This window comes from Lethenteron reissneri, chromosome 24 (assembly GCF_015708825.2).
Source record: "Lethenteron reissneri isolate LAM-NWPU_2019-01 chromosome 24, ASM1570882v1, whole genome shotgun sequence".
In the NCBI taxonomy this organism is placed as follows: domain Eukaryota; kingdom Metazoa; phylum Chordata; class Hyperoartia; order Petromyzontiformes; family Petromyzontidae; genus Lethenteron; species Lethenteron reissneri.
Window position 1 is genome coordinate 15,214,849 of NC_083802.1, and position 25,280 is coordinate 15,240,128.

General features: G+C 45.5%; 1 protein-coding gene across 1 annotated transcript; it reads left to right on the top strand.

Annotated features, from left to right (window-relative positions):
* The first annotated feature begins 1,927 nt into the window (after nucleotides 1–1,927).
* On the top strand, nucleotides 1,928–23,879 carry LOC133346674 (FAD synthase-like). Its single transcript, XM_061558458.1, has 6 exons — nucleotides 1,928–2,145; nucleotides 13,478–13,625; nucleotides 16,461–16,559; nucleotides 19,679–19,868; nucleotides 21,614–21,687; nucleotides 21,906–23,879. Exons 1-6 carry the CDS (start codon nucleotides 2,079–2,081, stop codon nucleotides 22,039–22,041), a joined length of 714 nt encoding a protein of 237 aa, XP_061414442.1. The 5' UTR covers nucleotides 1,928–2,078; the 3' UTR covers nucleotides 22,042–23,879.
* Nucleotides 23,880–25,280: the final 1,401 nt, after the last annotated feature.

Below are 25,280 nucleotides of genomic sequence, written 5' to 3' on the forward strand. Positions count from 1 at the left end.
CCGTTTCAATACGGACAAACATTTTTTGTCTATTTGTTTCTGTGTTTCCCTTGTGATGGGACTTTGTAAGATGAACGTTGAGATTTCTAAGGCCAAGGAGTAATAACAAAAAAATAACTACATATACAAAGCGCTTTTCATCAATGATCTCAAAGCGCTGTACAGGACACAGCAGCAGCAGACACTCAGCATAAAAATTATTATATTATAAATATGTAAAGAATAATTTACTAAATGAACTAAAAGTTGAATAAGCGGAAGCGTATAAATAGGGTTTAATGCGCATTTTAACAAAAAAATTCCACAGGCTCAAATATCCCTCTGATATCTCGTAGAAGAGTGTTGGCATAGCCTGGGGGCTACACGGGGAAAATCTCGGTTACCCTGAGACTGAAACCTCGACCTTGGCAATACAGAGAAGCTCAGCATCACTAAAGCTTAGGGACCTTGATGGGACATATGGGTGCACCACCTCAATGGGGCATGACCCAATAAGATCTGGATTGGTCTGTAATAAGGTACGCACTGATAAGGGGTTAACAGGTAGGCATCAACATTTACACCATTGGTACCTCATTTGCAGTAAAAAAAATATAATTGTTTTTTAACCTTTAATCTGGCAACAAAACTGACACACAAAAAAGGTGTCAGTTTTGTTGCCAGATTAAAGGGTAAAAATCAAATTATCAGGCATAAACATTGTTCATTATATAGGTTTTTTTTAGGGTGAGATCGCGTAAATATTTAAATGTGTCATCATGAGATCTCCTTTGCCAGTACCAAAATATGAGAATAGGTTTTTCCCTTTAATCTGGCAACAAAACAGGTGTTGAGATGTTAAAACACCAAACCGAAACCTTTTACAAGGAATCATGTCTGCATTAACCACAATGCTTGTGGTCAGAATGCAAACAAAAAACATACTCTGATAATATATGCATTGTCCTTGAAACTGATTGGTCCACACCAGAGACAGCTTTCTTTGTAGCCTAGTTGCAGCGTCTTTTGGCGTCCTCTGGTCTAACACCGTTTGGGACTAGGCTCAAAAGAAAATTGTCTCTGGTGTGGACCAATCAGTTTCAAGTACAATGCATATATTATCAGAGTATGTTTTTTGTTTGCATTCTGACCACAAGTATTGTGGTTAATGCAGACATGATTCCTTGTAAAAGGTTTCAGTTTGGTGTCTTAACATCTCAACACCTGTTTTGTTGCCAGAAAAAAGGGGAAAACATATTCTCATATAAATGTGTCGTTAACCCTGCCACCACCCAACACAGCCCAATTAGTGAGGTTTGTCACGTGAACAGAACATGCCAATTCGTTGCTACTACAGCACACGGGTGGTGGCGGGGTTTAACGACACATTTATATATTTACGTGATCTAACCCCCTCCCCCAAAACCCCATGTATTATGGATGATATTGGTCGCGAAAGCCAATAGTAACGTTTCTAGATTTGAAGTTTTCGTGACTGTAAGGATTCATACTCCTAGGTTTTTTCGCTAAAGTGACGTAGGCAAAAATAATAATAATACAAATAATATAAATAAAGTAATAAAATAATTATTTTGTTTCTGTTATTATTTCTATTACTTATTTTTATTATTAATTATTTTATTTCTATTATTATTATATCTATTATTTTTATTATAAATTTTTATTATTAAATTTTCCTACGTCACTTTACCGAAAAAAACCTAAGCGCATCAATAGTAACGTGTTTAAAAAAAAAATCACCTGTTATTATCGTACAACATTTCCCACACCGCATAGGCGCCGTGGCGCCATGGCCCCCCCTCAAAGCTCGCCCTCGTCCAATGGGCGACGCGCACGGCTCGACACTCAGCACGTGATCGCGCCACGGCCAATCGGAATCAAACGCAGCTCTGTGGGGGGGAGGGAGGGAGAGAGCTGCGCGAGCTTATCCGCTTTATGGAATCAAGTGAAGAGGTTAATTTTTTTCGTATCTTCTAGAGTGGGACAAGGTCGAATTGTCCCGTCGCTTCGACAAAAAAAACAACAACAACCACCACCAACAACAACCACAACAACAACACTTTAAACTCACCCTCAGCATGGAGAAGGCGAGGTCGCGAGACGCCGCTGTGGACGATGGCGAAGTGGCGGTGCAGCTCGACTACGGTAAGAAGCGCGCTTAGTGCACTTGCCCCAACATGATGTTGAAGGCTATACGGGGGGTCTTTGTCTTTGTGGCCTTCATAGGAGGTGCTACTCGCTAACAGCACTTGCCCCAACAATGTCGAAGGCTACACGGGGGAGCTTTGTCTTTGTGGCCTTCATAGGAGGTGCTACTCGCTAATGCACTTGCCCCAACAGAATGTCGAAGGCTATACGGGGGAGCTTTGTCTTTGTGGCCTTCATAGGAGGTGCTACTCGCTAACAGCACTTGCCCCAACAATGTTGAAGGGTATACGGGGGAGCTTTGTCTTTGTGGCCTTCATAGGAGGTACTTCTCGCTAATGCACTTGCCCCAAAAATGTTGAAGGCTACACGGGGGAGCTTTGTCTTTGTGGCCTTCATAGGAGGTGCTTCTCGCTAATGCACTTGCCCCAACAATGTTGAAGGCTATACGGGGGAGCTTTGTACTTGTGGCCTTCATAGGAGGTGCTTCTCGCTAATGCACTTGCCCCAACAGAATGTCGAAGGCTACACGGGGGAGCTTTGTCTTTGTGTCCTTCATAGGAGGTGCTGCTCGCTAACAGCACTTGCCCCAACAATGTTGAAGGCTATACGGGGGAGCTTTGTCTTTGTGGCCTTCATAGGAGGTGCTGCTCGCTAACAGCACTTGCCCCAACAATGTTGAAGGCTATACGGGGGAGCTTTGTCTTTGTGGCCTTCATAGGAAGTGCTATTCGCTAACAGCACTTGCCCCAACAATGTTGAAGGGTATACGGGGGAGCTTTGTACTTGTGGCCTTCATAGGAGGTGCTTCTCGCTAATGCACTTGCCCCAACAATGTTGAAGGCTACACGGGGAGCTTTGTCTTTGTGGCCTTCATAGGAGGTGCTTCTCGCTAATGCACTTGCCCCAACAATGTTGAAGGCTACACGGGGGAGCTTTGCCTTTGTGGCCTTCATAGGAGGTGCTTCTCGCTAACAGTACCTGCCCCAACAATGTTGAAGGCTATACGGGGGAGCTTTGTCTTTGTGGCCTTCATAGGAGGTGCTACTCGCTAACAGCACTTGCCCCAACAATGTTGAAAGCTACACGGGGGAGCTTTGTCTTTGTGGCCTTCATAGGAGGTGCTGCTCGCTAACAGCACTTGCCACAACATTGTTGAAGGCTACACGGGGTAGCTTTGTCTTTGTCGCCTTCATCGGAGGTGCTACTCGCTAACAGCACTTGCCCCAACAATGTTGAAGGCTATACGGGGGAGCTTTGTTTTTGTAGCGTTCATTGGAGGTGCTACTCGCTAATGCACTTGCCCCAACAATGTTGATGGCTATACGGGGGAGCTTTGTCTTTGTGGCCTTCATAGGAGGTGCTACTCGCTAACAGCACTTGCCCCAACAGAATGTTGAAGGCTATACGGGGGAGCTTTGTCTTTGTGGACTTCATAGGAGGTGCAATTCGCTAATGCACTTGCCCCAAAAGAATGTCGAAGGCTATACGGGGGAGCTTTGTCTTTGTGGCCTTCATAGGAGGTGCTGCTCGCTAATGCACTTGCCCCAACAGAATGTCTAAGGCTATACGGGGGGTCTTTGTCTTTGTGGCCTTCATAGGAGGTGCTTCTCGCTAACAGCACTTGCCCCAACAATGTTGAAGGCTATACGGGGGAGCTTTGTCTTTGTGGCCTTCATAGGAGGTGCTGCTCGCTAATGCACTTGCCCCAACAGAATGTCGAAGGCTATACGGGGGAGCTTTGTCTTTGTGATCTTCATTGGAGGTGCTACTCGCTAACAGTACTTGCCCCAACAGAATGTCGAAGGCTCTACGGGGGAGCTTTGTCTTTGTGACCTTCATAGGAGGTGCTACTCGCTAATGCACTTGCCCCAACAATGTTGAAGGCTATACGGGGGAGCTTTGTCTTTGTGGCCTTCATTGGAGGTGCTGCTCGCTAATGCACTTGCCCCAACAATGTTGAAGGCTATACGGGGGAGCTTTGTCTTTGTGGCCTTCATAGGAGGTGCTACTCGCTAACAGCACTTGCCCCAACAGACTGTCGAAGGCTACACGGGGAATCTTTGTCTTTTATACGACCATCTAATCCCTGCATGTAACCACGTGACCCTGTACCCATCCATAGACACTTCACTCATCCACAATACCCTGGGTATGTGACCATGTGACCAACCCTGTCTTTATCCATGTATTTCACAATGGGACCCTGTATTTAACCACTAACGCTGTATTTAAAGATGATGTAGTTCAGGATGTTAGCGTGTAACAACCGCGTCTTTAACCACGTGGCCCTATTTTTAACCATACAATTGGGCATCTGCCACACAGTATTTACACATTTAACCATGGGGTCGATATGGTACACTGATAGTGTTCACTCTTTCCTTTATTTAACCATGTAACCCTGTATTTAATCATAGGGGGAGGGTGCGCGGTATGGACCATGCTAGGTTCACCATCCTTAATTTAACGGTGGCAAAGGGAACGTGGTACATGAGCAATTTCACTCCACGTGTCCTTGAATTCAGAATATATGTATACTCGAGGAATCCAATGAACTATAAAGCTCTTCTTTTCACATGTCAAATTATGAGTGGAACGTGGTTTACGGGCAGTAAGTAGTGCTGCGTCTTCACTGTGCGTTTAATCATTATTTAATGTCACCGTTAGAGGGAACGTGCCACCTATCTTGGCAGTGTTCAGTCGTGTTTATTGTCCTTCATATAACCAGGTACTGCATACCTGTCAACGCCTTATCAATTACAGACCAATTCAGACCTTATTGGTCACCCCGTGCCCTCATAAATCTCAACGTTCAACTTTAAAAGTCCCATCACAAGGGAGAAACAATACCAAAGAGACAGAAATGTGTTGGCCGTATTGAAACGGCTGTACGCCCGTATGGACCTGAAAACTCAATTTCCCTGTACAAGAATACGGGGTAAACCGTATGGGTTGACAGGTACTGTGTTCACTCGGTATATTCACCGTGTCCTTTAAACCAGGATGACGCCCACGTGGTATTCGTCACACTGGCATTCTTCATAGCCAGCCCTCTGTGTTGAGCCATTTGGAAACCAACGTGCACCATTGGAACTTCATTTGCCAGTAGAAAAATATGATAATTGTTTTTTTACCCTTTTATCTGGCAACAAAACTGACACCTTTTTTTACGAGGAGTCATGTTTGCATTGACCACAATATTTGCAGTCGGAATGCAAACAAAAAACAAAACTCTGATGTATGCACTGTCCTTGAAATTGATTGGTCCACACCCAAGACAGCTTTCCTTAGAGCCTAGTCTCACATGGTGTTGGACCAGGCGCATCTGGTCCAACACCATGTGAGACTAGGCTCTAATATCATCATCAGAGTTTTGTTTTTTGTTTGCATTCCGACTGCAGGTATTGTGGTCAATGCAAACATGACTCCTTGTAAAAAAAGGTGTCAGTTTTGTTGCCAGATAAAAGGGTAAAACCCAATTATCAACCAACGTGCATTTAGATTATTTGGCTGCTAAACATTTCCGCATCATAATAAGCCACTAAGTTGAGCTATCATTTGTGGCCAGGCCACTTCTGAAAAAGAAGCAGTATGGCTCCGACGGCTTTATCTGGTAAACTAAAAATTTAAAGATATTTCTTCCACGCGATAAGCAACTTCGTTGAGTTATCATAGTTTATATTTAATGTTTTACTTATTTGCTTACGTTTGCTATACTTTGTACTCCCATCGTGTTTTTGTCTTGTTTGTTGTTTTAACTTTGTGACCTGCCCCTACTGGACATCTGTGAAAGAGAGTTTTACAGCTCATCGTATTCCTCCTAGAATATATAAAGATTCTGATTCTGATAGTCTCATTTAAGAGGGCACGTTGTACCCAGGCAATGTGCTCCATGCCACACAACCCTCTTGCGTTCAGTCACTCCTTTATTGTAGCAGGCGAGAAAGGAACGTGGTTAACGGTTGCTCCAACCCCTAACGTCCTCCACGTGTTCACCTTTTATTTTAACCAAGTGTTATTCTTTCTTTTCGATTGAAAGCTTTCGTGACTGCAGGGATTCATCTTCTTGGTTCTTTCGGTAAAGTCACGTAGAAGGGAAGTAATAAAATAATAAAAATAAAACATAATGAAATAATTATCACCTCCCCCCCCTCCAACCCAGATTCAATATACGCTCTAAGCTTGGTGGTGTTTCATTCTTCACCTGAGGACGGCTGCTTGCGTTTGTGGCCGAAACGTCGTGAGAATTATTTTATTATGTTTTATTTTTATTATTGTATTACTTCCCTTCTACGTGACTTTACCGAAAGAACCAAGAAGATGAATACGTGTTATTCTCTTTGTTTCATACTCTGTCCGTGCCAAAAAAAAAAAATCCAGCTTCGCGTCGGAGATCTGACGAGAGCGGGCGCGTTTTTGGGTGATTTGGTGACGTTCAGTGACTTATTTTGTCCATCCGTTGTTGGGCTTCGGGAGTTACTTTGTGAGCAGCAGATGGCAGTGCAGTGAAATGAAATGCTGTACTTTTGTGCTTCCACGCCTGTGCCCACTTCGCCATCACGTTCGCAAATCCGCACTAAACCAGTGTGGTTGAAGTACTGTATGGTAGAATGACCTTCATGACCCGCACAGGTGGGAAGCCATCGGAGCTATGCAGCTTTAAATCTAGATTGAAAATGTATTCCTTTAGAACTGCCATTGTGTGTGTGTCCTTCTCCCGCACATCCGATGAGCGCGGTTGACTGTGTACGGTGCGAAAGAGGTTCAACATACATACCACACACATACACACAATCCAGTTTTGTATTGACAAAAGGGCTAAAACGACGCCTACTTGTGCACGTTTATACCCGTGTCCTTTATTTACCACGAGAAGCACACGAGAAGCACACGTGGTGCCAATCGCCACAATGTCGCGGTACGCACGCAATGCATGCCGCGTTTCCGGTCTCTGCGGTCAATCCCCTCCGTGTTTCGTTTTTCGCCTCTGATTAGGGGCCGTCCATGAAAGATGTCACTCGATTTTGGACGATTTCTGACCCCCCCCCCCACTTCGTCACACGGCGTCACGAAAGTCAGACCCCCCCTCAAATGACGTCACAAAGCTGCCCCCCCCCCTTAAAACCATATTTCCATTTTGAAAATAAAACATGCTTCAAATCGCTTTAAACTATTGTCATTGTAGTGCGTATTTAATGTGGCGCTGCATTCTGATGTTGTAGGAGAAAACATTTATTAAAACGTCTATTTAATTAAGTAGAACGTGTTGTCTATATTTATTTAAAGTTGCGCATTTTGATGTGATGTCACATTTCTCAACCCCCCCCCCTCGTCACACATCGTCACAAATGTCTGCCCCCCCCCCCCCAGGTGCGTGACGTCATTTATGGACGGCCCCTTAGCCCAGGGGGGGGTCGGCACCCAAAATAACAAAGGAGCGTCATATTTTTCGAATTCGGTAAAAAAAAACCCCCGCAGTTTCTCAAGGAGCGGTAATGCACACTTCAGTGAATACATAGCTATCAACCCATACGCTTTACCCCGTATTCTTGTAAACAGGGAAATCGAGTTTTCAAGTCCATACGTCGTACAGCCGTTTCAATCCGGGCAAAAAAAATTGTCTATTTGTTTGTGTTTCTCCCTTGTGATGGAACTTTGTAGGATGAACGTTGAAATGTATAAGGAGCACGGGGTGACCAATAAGCTCTGAATCGGTCTGTAATACGGTTGGGCACTGAACAGGGGTCGGCAGGTGTGTGAATACGAGACTCTGGGGTCCTTAATAAACAGCGTCACGAAACACTTCTTAGAGAGACGCACGCGGCTCAGGAGCCGCAGGTCGCCGACCCCTGAATTGACCAAACGGGAATGGACGTGGCTGGTGGTACTATACAGGGTGCTTCAAAAAAATGTGAACACTTCTGAGAATTTTCAACAACACCACAAGAAATGTGCCTCCGGGCTCTGGAGACCACCTGGAGAAGATTCCAGGCACGCGTTGACAATTTAGAAGCGATTACCGTTACATTTGTTATCATGTCCCAGTGTGTTATCCGTTATTTTTACATTAAAAACGATAGTCCCATATAAGTGTTAACATTTTGTTGAAGCACCTTGTATTTTTTTTAACACCATCGTGTTCACCCTGCGTCGCCTATGTTTATCCAGGCATAGGGCACACATTGTACCCATGCAATATGATCCGTATCCACTTTGCCCATCACCGACTTTATTTAACCAGGTGAGAGGTGGTACATTACACTCTCTCTGTACAGTCTGCGTTTATTTTGACTGTTGCTCCCCTCTCTATATTAACCTCTTTACTCCCGATTTAAAGCTTTCGTGACTGCAGGGATTCATCTTCTGGGTTCTTTCGGTAAAGTCACGTAGAAAGGAAATAATAAAATAATAAAAATCAAACATAATAAAAAACAATTCTCACGACGTTTCGGCCACATAATAAAATTATATAAAACATAATAAAATTGTATTTTATTGCGTTTTATTTTTATTATTTTATTATTTCCCTTCTACGTGACTTTACCGAAAGAACCAAGAAGACTCTTTACTCCCCTCTGTACATCCTTTCAATCAGCCTTTCTCAAAGATGCGAGTGTATCTACTTGAATCCAGAAAATGTGCGGATGTTTTTATTTTTGCAACTTGCGCATTCAACATTGTCATTCAGTTTTCCATAACGTAACCTTTCGGGAACTTCCTTGCCTTGCAGCTACACTCTGTGTATGCATCCGAGGGTCCTCTGTTATCGTCAGCCCAGAGTGCCCATAGTAATTGTACTAATCCTCACGTTGTCATCGGTCCCCAGTCGGTGCATGATGCACTATGTACTATTACTTTGTTGTTTATATAACCGGGCTCTCACCACACCCCACTCAACTATGTTACTACTCACCACACGCCCACATACCACTTACCTGTGTATCACACCACACTGCAATCAACCATATACCGCTTGTGTACCTCACATTGCACTATAACACCACTGTCACCACTTGCCACCACTTGCCACCACGTGCTACACCCCACTATTTGTTGAAGCAACACCCCTTAATTTCATCAGGCGAGAATGCACGTGTTATCCACACACACCGTTAATCTCTCCGTATTTAAACGAGGCTTATAGAAAAATGCACGTGTCACGTTTAAATAAACACATCTTGCGTGTGTGTCATCACGGCGAAGCATTTCTCCGTGGCGATTCAGCTTGGGATGGATGTGTGATTGGCATGCTTGTCATTGGCCCATGTATCATGGAGTTCTGTTGCCCCTACAGGAGTATTCTTCATTCATTTTCAAAGGGGGGGGGGGTGACTTTCGCCGATAAGACACCATCAGTGGGAGGGTTGCCACATATTTGAAACCATTGGGGTTTTGACAGCAGCACGATGATGATGGGGGTTGTTTTCACCGTTTGTGTATTGTCGGGGGCCGTACGTCAGGGGCTGCACTGAAGGCCACCAGGGGCCCGTGGGCCACGCAATGAAGAGCACTGCCCCACTACAGTGTTGTCTCGAGGTAGGGTTATCATTGCTAATGTCTTGCCGACCAAAACGTGCCGTGTCCTGTCGGTTTCCGTACGGTGCCAAATAAGTTCTTCATACGTACAGTTGGACGTCCAGAATCATGTCGCATCAGGAAGCCATCGTGCGCCGCAGCAGTTATCAAACGCACACACGTAAACATTTTTATAAAGGTTTGTAACGATTGAAAAAATGTTGTTCGCTAGTATTATCCCAATTGTGCTACTGGCATCATGTCATGAGCCAATGTGTCTATTTGGATCTCTCCCAGAGCAGTGCAACTCACGTGTTGTAGAATGGCCCACGTAAACGGATATCACAGCTCCTTCTGAGACTCCTTGTGGTGAGCGCCGGTCCTCACAGCACAAGGAAAAACTATCCCAACAGCTGTTTCAAAATCTCACAGCTGGAATTTAGCCAAATTTAAGTGCCATGACCAGACAATTTTACGGGGGTTTTTTTGTGTGCAGTCATTGGTAACTGGTCTGAGGCCATCAACTCAAATACATTTCAAAGACCAGTTTAATCACAGGGTGGCTGCCTAGATTTGCGCCCCACATCTTAGCAGTGTCAGCTCAGTGCTCTAACCTCTGAGCCACCCGACTCCCTCGTACAATGTAGTTGTTAAACACACACACTGTGGTGAAGTAAAGGATGTTTGACTTGCTTGGTTAGTCCAATAATTAGGGGATGAAGTCTTAATGTAGGCGGAACCCCCAAAACAAACAGGTATTGTACACACTTAGACTGTGTGTTCTGGTCTTTTATATACTCGTTTGAAGCTGTCAGAAAAAAAACATTTAAATTAATGGTCAGAAGTGGCCCAGTGATTTCACCGTGGTAGCACGACTCTGTTGGTTTTAAAACTTCACAGAAGTGACATCGCAAGATATTACATGACTCTTACACTTTAAATGTTTCTTTTTTTTCCCATTACCAGCGTTTTAAACTCACGTCGGATAGCCTAGACATTTGCGACCTTGTACAAGAGCTGTTTTTTTGCGTGGCTTCATTAAGGACAGTTATGAAATATGATTTTCGTTTTCCGAATGTGTCAGCACACGTATGACGAATCGGCCTGAGGAAGAGTAAAGGGTGCCTGGGATATTGCACAAGGCGTGAACATTACGTAAGTTATTCCGCAAAGGGTCCGGAAATGTGAGAACCATTGACTCCCTGGTGTCCACCTCCCTGTGGTTGGTTACAAGCCCAGTAGAGGCAAGGAGGATAATCGAGCACGCGTACAGATCGACTGGGGAGGTGTTACTTGTCATTTTCTTTTAATGCAAGCAGTTTCAGAAGTTCACGTGTTAATACATTATTATTTCGTGTGTGCAGTTTAATAATCTGTCATCACTTAAAAAGGGGGCATATCTATTGTAGGCTGTATGTGTGTGTGTGTGCAACTGTGCCTGCCACCAGATAACTTGAGCCCTCTCGCTCACATTGAGCCTTGGGTGGTCACTAGTCAACACGAACGTGTAATAGTTACTGAACATGCTAATTGAATGATGTGATTGGAGGGGGATTGGTTGACCTGAAGACCTTACCCTGCAGTAGAGTTTGGCTTGGGGATTGGAATTTGCTTTGAGGGTTTCTGCTATATTCTAACTGCACAACATGTCCACGCGATAAGCCACTTCGTTGAGCTATCATTTGTGGCCAGGTCGCTTCTGAAAAAGAGCTATATTGCTCAGTGGGCCTGACCTGGTATAAAAAAATGTTTAGTTTTTTTAAAATAAAGTGTTCTTATCCAAGTCCATTAATGTGTCTGAACAGTCTATAATTATCTATATGATTTGTGTCCCCTAATCCATGTGTTCTTCCTCATTTTTAGTCACTCAGTGTGATTCCAAGCATACTTTTCTCTATGTCCGTTTTTCATATATTTCAGCTTTTGTTCCATTTTCTTTTCAATATCCGTGTTTCTGATCCATATGTCACAGTGGGTAATATGCATTGATTGGAAAAAAACGTCTGCTTCAGGGACACTGGTACGTTGCTTTTCTTTGTTAAATAAAGCTTTCCAAAAATCACTGCATCCGGCCGACGTGCAGATCCTCATTTCATTTTTTATCTCTATTAGCCGTAAAATATTGCAGCTTTCTTTAGGTTCTACGTCATTTTCTGTTGTTCATTTGTGTTGATTGTTCACAATATCAAATACTATTATGTCTACCTATTATAGACCATTTCAATCATGAATCCAGGCTTTCATAAACCAAGGCCGTAATAACAAAATATGTATTATTAGCATGTATAAAGGACCTAAAAGAAGGGAGATTGCAAAACACATTTCGAAATTAAGATAAGAAGATATGCTTGCATAAAGGCTACCCGCAGCAACAATAGAACAACCTTCCCTAAAACCTAATTTGCAAAATAAAGACAAGCTGAAAAAGTATTAGCAAGCAATGTTAGATATGCTGAGAGCATAATCCTCGTAACAATTAAAATAAAATATTCGAACCTGACAATTGTAGTTCATAGGTTTGTTTTTGGGCGATTTTTTTTACGTTTCAAATTAATGTGTTTGGTAAAATAATACATTGTAACTTCCAAACAAAGAGCTGGCAGATATTTTAATAAGATTCCTCCATTCGGCTGCCATAACGTCTGTCATAGCACAAGTGCAGAAATACTTTGCATTTATCTAATTAGCGGAATTTTCCAATATATTCTGACACGTACTGTTCGCTCATACACGTGTATATTCATCGGTGGTTTCTTGGTTCAGTATAGGTTTCATAGTGGAATATATATATCAATAAATAGATAAGTGGGTTATTTTATTAATTAGTACATTCATTGTATATTCCTAGGTGGCTGGCAGAGTAAATATGTTTAATTGTCTAATTAAACATATTTGTTTTTCAAACTTAGCAAAACGAACATTTGTTTAAACCATGTTCAAAGTAATTTTCAACCGCAAAATTGCTTCATAAATTGCCATAATTGGTGTACAAACTTGTCTAAGGCGTAACTGCCAAGTCTTAATTGTTTGTGCATGTTATTTACATAGTAGTCCGTGTAAAACAACTCCAATGTACATTCGGCGTCGAAGCATTTATCCACAATTATAATATTAAACTCTTTGTCAGTTCACTGCTGGATGAAGGCCTTCCCATGTCAAGCAAGCAGTTGTTTGACCATACTTCATCATAATGGTCAGTGCCGGTTGGTGAAGGAGGAGTGGGTCCCAGATCTGGTTCAGATAGCACTCGCTCCTGGAGCAAGTCGTCGCCGGGAATCAAACTCACATTTTCATGTTTTTTGTAGTATCGCGTTAACCACAACAGCTCCACACGTACTCTTTGGTTCTTTCGGTAAAGTCACGTAGTTAGAAATAAAATAAAACAAATCACGACGTTTCGATCGCAACAACAAGCGGTCGGCATCAGGCACGGTTTAATAATTAACAATTATTTGTATGTATGTTGAACTTCTTTCACACGTAGCCAGCCGTGCTAATCGGAGGTGCGGAAAAGGTTATTAACTTTAATTTTAAAACAACTCATTACAATAACATAAACATTCATTACACTTTACCAATGCTAATAATTGTGGATAAGACTTAAAAAAAAACACTTAAAAGTAGCTTACCGGGGCTGTTAAGTAATCGTGAGCTTTTGACCTCTGCTTTAGATTAGCATTGCTCTAAAAATGCTTCGTCAGCCTACGTTGGGGCTCAAACCTCCCCCAACGTCGGAACCGCCGGTCAGTCCCCCAGCTTTCACCGGGCTATTCACACCGCAGGGACTCTCTTCCCCCTTCCCGTGCCCCAGCAGACTGCAGCTTGGGACACCGCGTCGCAGATTCCCTGAAGGTCATCGAGGACGCGGTGCGGACGTACGGGCTGGCCCAGCTGTGCGTAGCCTTCAACGGCGGAAAGGACTGCACGGCCTTGCTGCACCTGGTCCACACTGTGATGCGCAGGTGCGCTGACCCCTGCGCTCGCTCGACCCCCCTCGCCCCGCTCGCCCCCTCGCCCCGCTCGCCCCCACTGGGCTTCCTTACACCCTGCTCCTCGGGGAGGTTCGATCTCGACCCCGACGCCTGCTGTATATTCGGGGTTTTCATGTCCCTCTCTCCCCCGTGCTCGTGTCGACTTTTAGATTATTTTGCTGCTATAAATGTCCACGCGATAAGCCACTTCGTTGAGCTGTTATTTGTGGCTAGACCGTTTCTGATAGATAAGTTTAAAGCTCAGTGGGCTTTACCTGGTAAGAAAAACAGTTTAGTTTTATTTTTTATTTTCTCTGTGATTTGTTTACCTTTCCTATACTTTGCGCTCCGATCATGTTTTTGTTTTATTTGTTGTTGTAACATTCTGACCCGCCCCTACTGGACATGTGTGGAAAAGAGTTTCATAGCTCATCGGATTCCTCCAGTAGTAATAGATATTGTGATTCTGGCTTCGTCACCTACCACCAGCCCCCACAGCCAATCGAATGGTGCATCCCACAGCCCTGCACACCACCGGCTGTCGAGTTTATCTATCTCGTGTCATCATCGTCATCATTTATTATTTATGCCGCACTTCCCATGTAGTGCATCTCGAGGCGCCAGAGCAAAGAGGCGTTTGAGATAATTACTCGTGAAGGGAGTGATTGCGGACCAACTATTAATGTTCAAAAATCAATATCGACAAAAAATACAACAGGCGAGAATAGAAAAATAAAATTAAACGGCTAAACTGTTGCCGTGGCGATGCTATTTTTTGTTCGTCCACTTTAATTGAGTTATTGTACGTTCTCGGAAAATAACGACTTTAGTTTAGTATTAAATTCATGAATTGTGGGTGCTTTCATGATATTTCTGGGTAAGCTGTTCCACAACTTTGGTTCCAATTGAAGTAATCCTTAATTTCGTCCAATGTTCTTGTTAAAAAAAAAAGCTGTCATTACCCTCATAAGTGAGTGTTGATGCCCGTGACAGATGCTTTCCATCTTTTGTGATCTTTAGCATCTCTCATGGAGAGCCCCATCCCGCTGCTCACATTGTCCCCACTGACCAATCTGTCTCCTACCTCTTCTCCTGCTCCCTTTTTGCTTGCAGAATAATCTCTCATATCTCCATTTGTGACCCTCCTATAATGTCTTCTATATGCCACCTTCATTTGCCTCAACCATTTCAGCAAGCCCTGCTTTGTTGCCATTTTCTTTCAGCACATGTCCATTCAAGTGATGGTTCATGAGGCTGCTAATACTTTATCAATGTCACAATCATTGACACACGCTCAAGGCGGTTGTAAAATATTCCCTTTTGTCTCATTTCTATGACCAGCGCAGAAATTAGTGTTGTGTCACCGCATGGCAGCGCGCCGAGGTAGTACAGTTCCAGTTTAACACCAAAAGCAAGCCACAGAGCTCAAACCAAGCCGCTTGTTTTCAGCCGACGACGTTGGGTTAATAAGGAAGCAGTAATGCCTTGTGCCATGACGTCGCTAAATGGATAAACGTCCTGGTTTTGTCATCACATAAAATACGCGGGTCAATTATATAAAATAAAGGTTACAACTTGAACAAAGTCAGCCTGGCGAAAAACACCGTAACCGATGGTAATGTTTAACCACTTTGAAAACGATTTATTTTCAAGGTTTTTTTCCAATAAACAGTCCCCGTTCGCAAATAGCGTGGTTGGAGAAAGGGGCGACGGTTGAGTCCGGACCATGATGAGGCTCCATTGGCTGAGCTCAAGGAGCCTCATGGCTCATTGAGCGTGGGGGCATGGCCCCTTAATCCAGGTTCTTTGCTGGGCCAATCCTGAGCCAGCAGAGACAGGTTCCCATCTCTTTCTACACCACTGCCGACAGTCTCGGTAAATGCATTTGAAAATTTCAACTCGATTCTCTGTCACTGTTCATCCATAGATTTACTTCTATTCAGTTTTCATATTCTTGGTTCTTTCGGTAAAGCCACGTAGAAGGGAAATAATAAAATAATATAAATATAAATATAAAACATTGTTTTTTATTGTTTTATATTTATATTATTTTATTATTTCCCTTCTACGTGACTTTACTGAAAGAACCAAGAATATGAATCCCTGCAGTCACGAAAGCTTTAAATAAAAATTCTCTTCAGTTGTTTTCCCACTAATTGCCACAGAGTTCGGGTCAATCACTTTAATGTGTAGCAAGTCAAACCAATCGTGGTATTTGTGAGCATCTGTTTTGAAGCGTGTCCATGATTGTTTTTTCCAAAATATTTGAATGGTATAAACGTTGTTTGTGCTATACACAAAAAGGCCTTTATGTAAACGAGGGCTCGGATGTTGTACTTTTTCTTTTGCCAAAAAAAACTGTTTTCTTGGAATGTGTGATGATTGTTATCAGAAATTATAAATCGTGTGCGGGTAAATGCCTTCTTTGTGAGAACCTTAACGTGCCTTCCGACGGATATTTTTGAGCACGGCACTGCCCCAAGTACAAGCGCAATGTAGCTTGCTTTGGGGTCTAGAAAGTTTAATCAAACGAAACAGATGTAGCAACACCATAATGTTCACTTATGCTTCGCGGTGCAGTCTATATTTTTTTGCAAAAGATGTTTTGTGATTTGCACTCCCAAGATAGGCCAGGCCAACGTTTTTCTTTGCCTCACTGTTCACTCTCAAATAGGTAGTTTGCAAAACAGTCTGGGCAGATCGAAATTAACATTGTGATGTTTTGCACAAAGGATTCCCTGTCCACAGGATGTATACCTTGCAAGATTGGCTGTTACTCTGTAAGAGAATAAAAGTTCACCCCTTGTTGCCGGTGTGTTCACGCAGGCTATGCTTGGACACGGGGGAGAAACTGCAGGCTCTCTACATCCGTGGAGCGGCTCCCTTCCCAGAGATAGAGAGCTTCGTGCAGGAATCGGGCCAGCGGTGAGTTCGCTCGTGCTCACTGAGCGCCACTTACGATGCACACTCAAATATGTGCGAATTTTCTTTGAACCCAATAGGTCGCACACTTCCCGCAGTAATTTAGATGAAAAATTATTCCCTTGGTCGGTCAATAGACGCTCAGGAGCACCCTTGTCCAAGACATAGCCATGAAGAAAAGCGTCAGTGATGGCAGCCGCCGACTGGTTGGGGAGTAGCCAGGCCATAGGCCAGCGCGAGAAATACTCTACCCTACCAGCAAGTATTTATTACCCTGAGGGGTGGCGGGAAAGGGGCCAAGGATGTCCAGAGTGACAAGTTCATTAATGCGGGATACCTGAATCGATTGTAAGGGCGGACAGGAGGGTTTTACCGGTGGTTTCCGTGGCGCACACTGCACGCAACCCTGCAGCAATTCAGCCACGTCCTTTGCCGTGCCCGGCCAGGAGAAGTCAAGCTGGAGCGTGGCAAGGGTTTTGTGTATCCCCAAGTGCAAAAGCCGTTCATGGACGGCCCATACAACCTTACCCCGCAAGGCGGTGGGCACAACAACTTTGTGACGACGCGTACTGCCATCCCAGCACATCAAGAGGGCCATCCTTCGGGATGACAGATGCGAAGCACCCACGGCCCTTACCCCCATCTGAGCGTGCAACGCGGTGGCGCAACTTGAGAAGGGAAGCACCCTCCATCTGAAGGCGCCCCCACTCAGCGAGTTCAAGGCCAAGGACAGCATCCCATGCCACCGAACCGTCAGCCACCTCGGAGGAAGCCACTGCGGCTGACGCTGCGAGGGGCGGGGGCGAGCCGTCGACCGGCCGTTTATAGCGCCCTGAGCCAAAAAGCACGCACACTTGTCGCTCGGTGGCAACCACGACAAGGCATCGGCGTTCGAGTGTTGGGTACCCTTCTGGTAAGACACAGTGAACGAGTAGTCCTGGAGGACATCGAGCGAACGAGGAAGTTGGCCGGATAGCTGGTCAACCCGCAACGCATACTGCAGCGCAACGTAAAGTGTCTGCCATATAAATACGGGCGGTACTGCTGAATAAAAAAAATGATCGCCAGGAGCTCTCGGCACGTGATGCAGTAGCGTTGCTCAGCCGGAGACAGCACCCTGCTGACATACGCGACAACGCACTCCACCCCGTCGACGACCTGGGACAGAACCGCGCCAATGCCGGTGTTGCTCTCGTCCGTGTCAAGGCTGAACGGCGCGGCAACGTCGGGGTAGCGGAGGGGAGGGGCATTAACCAGGGCCTCACGAAGCACGACAAATGCGGCATCCTCCTCCTCCCCCCAATGAAATGTCTGGCCCTTGGCCGTCAGCGCGTGGAGGGCCTTTGCGATGGAAGCAAACCCAGCCACAAAGTGGCGATAATAAGATGCGAACCCAATGAAGCTTCGCACCTCTCCCACCGACGTGGGGGTCGGCCAAGTCCGGACGCACGCCGTTTTTTCCAGGTCCGTAGCAATCCCTGATTTGCTGACAACGTGCCCGAGATGACATTATTTGGGGCTTGAATTTGAGATTGGCCGCCCGCATTTTGACAAATACAGCCCGCGGATAAAGACAATGACATCGTCCAGATATATCAAACACAAGTCCCACCGAATTTCAGCGGGGACTAGTTCCATCAACCGTTGGAACGTCGCTGGCGCGGAGTAGAGACCCATCGGGAGTCGATTACATTCGAAAAGGCCCTGTGGCGTACGGAAGGCCGTTTTGGGCCTGGAGGCCTCGTCCAAAGGCAACTGCCAAAATCCGGACAGAAGGTCCAGCATGGAAAAGTAATGGGCGCCCACTAGGGCGTCCAGAGATTCGTCCATCCGAGGAAGGGGGTAAGCGTCCGCCATCGAAATTTTATTGAGTTTACGAAAATCTACGCAAAAACGCAGGCTGCCATCATGTTCTTTAACGAAGACGATCGGGGCCCCCCCACGGACTGCTAGACGGAGAAATGATGTCCGCAGCCAGCACGTCATTAACTGCTCCTCCGCGGGGCTCAACCGGTAGGGGTTCTGCCGGATGGGAGCGGCGTCGCCCGTGTCAATATGATGGCTTAACAACATAGTGCGGCCAATGTCGAATTTACTCCTGATAAAAACATCAGCCAATTGCCGCGCAGAGCACCCTCAATTTATCTCTCTGGGACTCGGACAGGTTCCCAGCTTCCGAACAAAGGAAATTTATCCACCGGTCATCAGGATCCGTGCGCGGTGGCGGGTGAGGCTCGGCCCCAACATGTCCCACAACAGAATCACCCCGGAGTGCGGATGTCGCGTGAGCGAACACGGTACCCAGTGGGACGACGGAAGTCCGCAACCCGGCATTCAGCACTTGAATAAAGGGTTCCCTGTCATTGGACACTAGGGTTTGCGCTCCAACCAGCTCCAACCCCCGTACAGCCGTATTTGAAGGTCCCAAGAGGATCCCCCCCCCGCAGTCGCCGCCGGATCGAGTGGCTTGCGCAAGCGAAGGGGAACTAGCATTTGCGCCCCAGGGGGAATGCGTACCGTCCGGGATGTCAGCGCTTGCACGGTGGCGTAGGCCAGGCACAACCGAGTGGGGGAGGGCAAGAATGCCATGTGACGGCCAGATTGCAATTTGATGCATCCTTGGTCGATACAAATTTTACCCAAGAAATCGGTCCGCAGCAAGCATGGAACAGCAAGGGACGAAGAAACAGGAATTGCGCCCGTCAATTTAACATCGCCAATGCAAATTTGAGCTGTAATTTATCCAATGATGCCCAATGATCCTCCGTTAGCGGCGAAACGCGGCACTTCAACGGGGCATAGGGAACGGCATTTGTCGGGTAAAATGTTGTAAATGAGTTCAGAAATGATGGCCTGCGGGTCCTCCGGTTTTTCTCTGCACGTTTAGAATCATCATCGCGCGTTGAGAGTATTTGGCTCATTTTTATCAGGCAAGAGCCACTGAGCTGTATAGTTTTTTTTCAGAAGGGACCTAAGCCACAAATGATAGCTCAACGAAGTGGCTCGTCGTCATGTGGAAATGTAAATAAGTGTATAGTTTAGTTTAACCGATTTAATTACTCCCAGCTTCACATTGGACGTACTATTGTCCAATCCCGCTTTTCATGTGTTTCTCATCACAGCTACGGGCTCCGCATGCACACGGTGGAGGGCGCGGTGCGAGATGCCCTGGCGGAACTAAAGCTCCGGGAGCCGGGCCTACGCGCCGTGCTCATGGGGACGAGGCGCACCGACCCGTACTCGCACACCCTCACCCCCGAGTGCCGCACTGACCCGGGCTGGCCCGAGTTTATGCGAATCAACCCTATGCTGGTAAGGGGTCTCGAAAGATCGGCCTCCCACTCTGCCATCACCTCTCCCCCCCCCCCCCCCCCCCCCCCACAAATTAACGGTGCTGAATGGCAACAAAGCTTGGAACGTGTGTCACCTCGTGCCTCTCTTTCGTTGTACTGCCCTACCAAGCCAACCCGCGGTGTGGCTTACGAGGGCACCAGGTTTTATTAGTGGTACCAAAGCCGTGCCGCTAATGTCACTCGCATGCGGTGAGTGTGTGACAAAAGCTATTAATCCCGCCGCTAACCCTGCTTGGCCCCGAGCCAGATTCAGATGTCTGGTGAAGCCAGAGGAGCACAGTTTGGTTCTCCCTCAACTCAGAAAATAGCCAATGAAAAAGCACCCATACCAAGAGGGTCCTAAAATTTTTTTTACCCAAAACATCTGTGCTGTCAACTGCCTTCCTCTGTCCAAGTTCAGGTTCAAGGCCTTCCCGCGTTCCCTCTGTCTATGGCTGACTGCCGTTCTCGTCAAAATAAATATTCCCACGGGTTCTGCTGGTCGTCTTGAGATACGGTTGCATTAATACGCTGTCTTGAGTGCGCATCGTTTTGTATTGCAATGTACGACCTTTTTTTAATTTAAGAAGAGCGCACTGTAGGTGGCGCTGGGCTTACTGCATACTGCACTCAGCCTCGCGGCCCGAGGTTTATATTCAGCATAGAGCGAACATCATTGGGCGAGTGATATCTTATCTGGTCTTGGGCCACCCGCAAGACCGGTATGGTGAAGTATAGTCAAACAACGCCGCATGGGGAGGCCTTCGTCAATTAGTGGATGGACAGAGGGCTGTGAATTATAATATGTTTTTTTACTATTATGCAATAGTATATAGGAGTACAGGTTGTTTCCATGAATGTGCACATTCAGGTAAATGTTTAAGGGAAGGTTTGAGCTCGCAATCATTCGTTCTCTTTTCTGAACATGTGGAATTTCCCGATACATCACCTCTTTAATATTTACAGTGCATATTTTTCATTAGAAGGCATTTTATTGCTCGTGTGACGAGTGACAAATATTTTAACCCTAGATAAGAATAATAATAAACATATATTCCCAAATCGATCCTTGCGCTTTGCAACAAAATAATGACGATAATTTATTTAATATTTTAATGAAACAAAAGGGCGTTAACATTCGAAGCGCATGTAGCGTTTATGGCAAAATTATCAACGCACTCTTTTTACTTGACCTCCTGTATACGTGTCCCTGTATTCTTTGACCCCCATTTAATTTCTTATTGTAATTCCCATCGCAATTGCATGGCGTGTAACTGGAGGCCCCTAGAGACTGCTGAGGGGAGAAACGTGTGTGTCTGATATCCTTGGGTGGTGAGTGGGTTTAGAGAGCACGGCTGTTAAAATGGCTCCGTTTCAACGAGACGTTCCCAGCAAGCACAGCGCAACCTTAATACCGCGCATAAGAAGAATGCTGTGTGCAGGTGCATTCGTAGCTGTCATCACTTTCTCCGGCTGCAAATTACATGCCTTTTGGTTCGCTCATTAAAAATACTAATCGTGCTACAAGCCACACTCATCCCCGGCATGTGATAATGTACACCGTTACAGCTAGATTGGAACGCGCACGAGCGTGGGAGGGGAGAGACGGCGACGCGAAATGAAATCCGCTTTTACTCCGCCGGAGTGAAAATTGCGGTGCCCGTGTCGCTGTTGTGATTGCGAGCGGCCTTAAAAAGTGTGTCCCCTGTTCAAAACCCGTTTCAGGAGTGGAGTTACCACGACGTCTGGCGCTTCCTGCGTTCGTCGAATCTCCCTTACTGCGTCCTGTACGACAACGGGTACGAGCACGCGACAGGAACTCCACGTGTCCGTTTCAACACTCGAGATCCACGAAACACAAACAAATGTTTTCACGCGAGCGTGACTAATCTTTGTTTTACATTCCGGTTTATAAAATGTTTACACTGTCCTCTAGCAAAAAAAAGAATAATATTCCTGCTTGCCTGTCTTGTCTCCAATTACCTTGCCGGGTTTTTTTTTTCTTTCCGTGATGAAGCTACACGTCCCTGGGCAGCGCCGCCGACACGTGGAAGAACGACGCGCTGCGTTACACGGACGCGCGCGGAGAGGAGCGCTACCGCCCCGCCTACTCGCTCGAGGACTCCGAGGAGGAGCGCGCATCACGCAGCTGACACGACCTGTGACATGCAGGGGAGTGCCCAGCTTTGCTCCGTCCGTCCGTCCAGGGGCAGGGACCATTGTTTGCCAATCATGGTGCCACGGGGTGGGGGGGGGGGGTGTCTTGATTTGAACTTGGTTAGTCGAAGCCCCCGAAGGTGTGGCCTTGAAACGTCTTGCTCGTGCCACTGCGGGCAGAAGGGCCTCTGCGGGTTGGCTTGCTCTGTTCATCCAGCGGTCAAGAATGCCGAGTTTTGCCAACTGTCGATGCGGCGTCATTTGTGGACTTGGGACTCGCGCCACCGTTCGGAAGCACGTAAATGATGAGAGAGAGCTCTTCGAGAGCGCCTTTAAGAGGGTATTTTGGCCTACAGTTTGTACGCAGAGAACTTACACTTTACCCCACCACACATGATCTGACGATTAACAGCGGTGTACACAATTATACTGCCCCCCCCCCCCCCCCCCCCCATAATTAGAGGTCTTATAGCTTATAGTGTCAGGGTGCAGAGGGAGGTGGGTGGTTTGTGGCCAGGTGGTTCAGGTGTCAAAGGCTTGAGAACGACACTTGTCAGAATACTAGTGTGAGTGTGTGTGGTCACCACCTGTGATTAAACTGGTTTCTTAAGGTTAGTTGGCTGAGTTGATGGTCTCTGTCTCGTTACTAATGACTGCACTAAATTTTGGGTCAACTCTGAACTGTCGACTCTGGGCTACAGATGTAACCATTGAGAACTAATCATAGTGGAGAGAGGTTCATTATTCAATGCTAATAATCGAAACTGTTTTTGTGAAGTGGTCTGTCAAGAAAACATGAAGGCTATATGATAATGAGCAGCTAATTTTTTTATGAGACTGCACCCAAGGAGAAATGAGGAAATGTGGACTTGAAATTTGTGTTTTAATCGCAACATAAAATAGATAAATGCTGATGGTGAACATCCTGCTTTTCTGAGGTCTAAAATTAAAGACTTGGATCTTGGTAACCTGGCTCAGACAATGCGACTGAATGAGTTTTTAACAAGTGAATACTCCTTGATGTGAAATACTTTTTTTTATTTAACTTGAATCCACGTTTAATTAGAGTTTGTTTTTTAAATGTACTTGTGTCCAGATATTTAGTATGCAATGATAAAGGTGTTTCAGAAGGAAAGGGCAGAGAGGTTCTATCTCCACTGCTAGAGGTCCGATCTCCACTGCAAGAGGTCCGATCTCCACTGCTAGAGGTTCCGATCTCCACTGCTAGACACTTAACACTCAATCATCTGCGTATTCTTAATTTTGTTTTGTGCTGTATTTGTTCTAGCTGCGGGGGTGCTCCCTTGAAAATAGAGACGCTTGGTCTCAATGGGGATCTCGCCTGGCTTGTAAATAAACGACTACTACCAATAGATCGTACGAGAGCTCTTGAGACAGCAGGCTGCGGAATTCAATGAGAGATCGGGGGGGGGGGGGGGGAATAAACGCACGGTGCCGGTTATGTTATGGTGTGGGTAACTCAATCAATGGGAAGGGACGCTCTCGATCCGTTCATTCTCGTTAAGCATGGCGATGCAGATGTGAACCCTAACCGCCCGGGTGAGCAAGTGGGACACTGCCCCGCTCTGCTCGGGGTAACTCAGTCCTCTTGAAACCAGAGTTTTGTCACCACGGCTGGGCATCCGACATGACCAAGTTGAACTTTGCTGTGTTAGCACACTGGTCCAAGAAGACCTCCTGGAGAAGCATTGTCACCACTAAGGAAATCCAGTTTATCTCACTCAGTTATGCAGTAGATTTTGCAAATATTGCAGTGCAACGATTGTAATTTAAGCTTGACGAATGTGTAATAAATTGATCATGTTTATAAATATTTATGTCTTGCATTATGTGTGCATGAGGAGGGCATGGGTAAAAATGCTGTACGCATGCAGATTGCAATTGAAACAACTGTCCAGCAGATGTCAATGAACCACAAACAGGAGTTAAAAAGTATTTACCTGAATGTAAACTAATACTGCATTGTTCCCACATTGCTAACCATTTAGTATAACTAACTAAAACTATTCAGTTTCATATCTCACAAAATGCATTATAATCTTAGCCATCTAGTATAATTATGACGTGTTTCATCAGAAGTATCAACACCTTTATATTACCAAATGTAACAATTCATTGTAAGCTACAATTCTTGTGAATACATTTAACCGTTTAAGTATAACTGGATACCACTCCCCACTCCCCTTTGGGGGGGGGGGGGTGCGTATTGATGACATCACACCACCCATTCAAGGCCCAAGCACTGGAGGACATTTTCACAATTCTGACCAATGCCTGATTATGCTGGTTGCAGCTATCGGTGAAAAGTCGGACCAAATTGTTCAATGTTGTGAGATTTCTGTCCAACAACACCGGTGATGCCGAAGAAGCAATAAATATGTCACGTCTCTTCACGTAACAACTCCATTGTCTGTGTCGGGTGGAGGAGGGTTTATGACACATTTACTTACACGATCTGACTGAAAAATCCATTGCGTAGCACCACTTGACTGATAAGCCTTTGTAGAATGCAATCTATTTGCCTTCGAGTAAATAGTTGATGTTGCCATTCTCAAGTCCCACTTCCCTCTAAGAAATACCACGTTCATATCGCTCATTAATACAGATCTTGTTTGAGCTGGATCGTCAAATATTTGAGATCTCCATAAACATTCACACGCGCAAGTATTGTTGGTTATTCCTGCATAACTGACTGCGAAATGAAGTAGCAAACTTTCATTTGTGCATATCCTGAAACGATACATTCCTACCGACTGAATGCTCCGATGTAAGAGAAACATCTCGACATGGGCTTGAGATCGGGTCAGATTTGCAGGAAGGGCAGGGCTGCAGGTCACGACCTCTTGCTTCCTGGCTGGGCCAAAGATATTTTAGAAAATTTGTTTATTCAAGAAACCCTTCCCATGTCTTAAGGTCTTTTTCAGGAGTGTCTTGCAAGAGATGTGTATCGTGTGGGAAGGGTAGTGAATTATCACTGCGTAGGCTTTTTTGCGGTTGTACCACATGCTGGACACAACACGTGGTACAACCCAAAAGCTCCCAGCCACAAGGAGTGAAGGGTTGGACATCATTACATTTTTACTATTTTTACTTTCCCAGGTAAGGCCCACTGAGCTACGTAGCTCTCTTTCAGAAGCGACCTGGCCCACAAATGATAGCTCAACGAAGTGGCTTATCACGTGGTAATTTATAACAGCCAAATATGCTCCAAACG

Excerpts from the sequence above, each read along its gene's own strand:
- LOC133346674 (XM_061558458.1), top strand. The coding sequence starts at position 2,079 with ATGGAGAAGGCGAGGTCGCGAGACGCCGCTGTGGACGATGGCGAAGTG. Across the intron at positions 16,560-19,678 it reads GTGCAGGAATCGGGCCAGCG|CTACGGGCTCCGCATGCACA; the intron begins GTGAGTTCGCTC and ends TTCTCATCACAG. Across the intron at positions 21,688-21,905 it reads TGCGTCCTGTACGACAACGG|CTACACGTCCCTGGGCAGCG; the intron begins GTACGAGCACGC and ends TCCGTGATGAAG.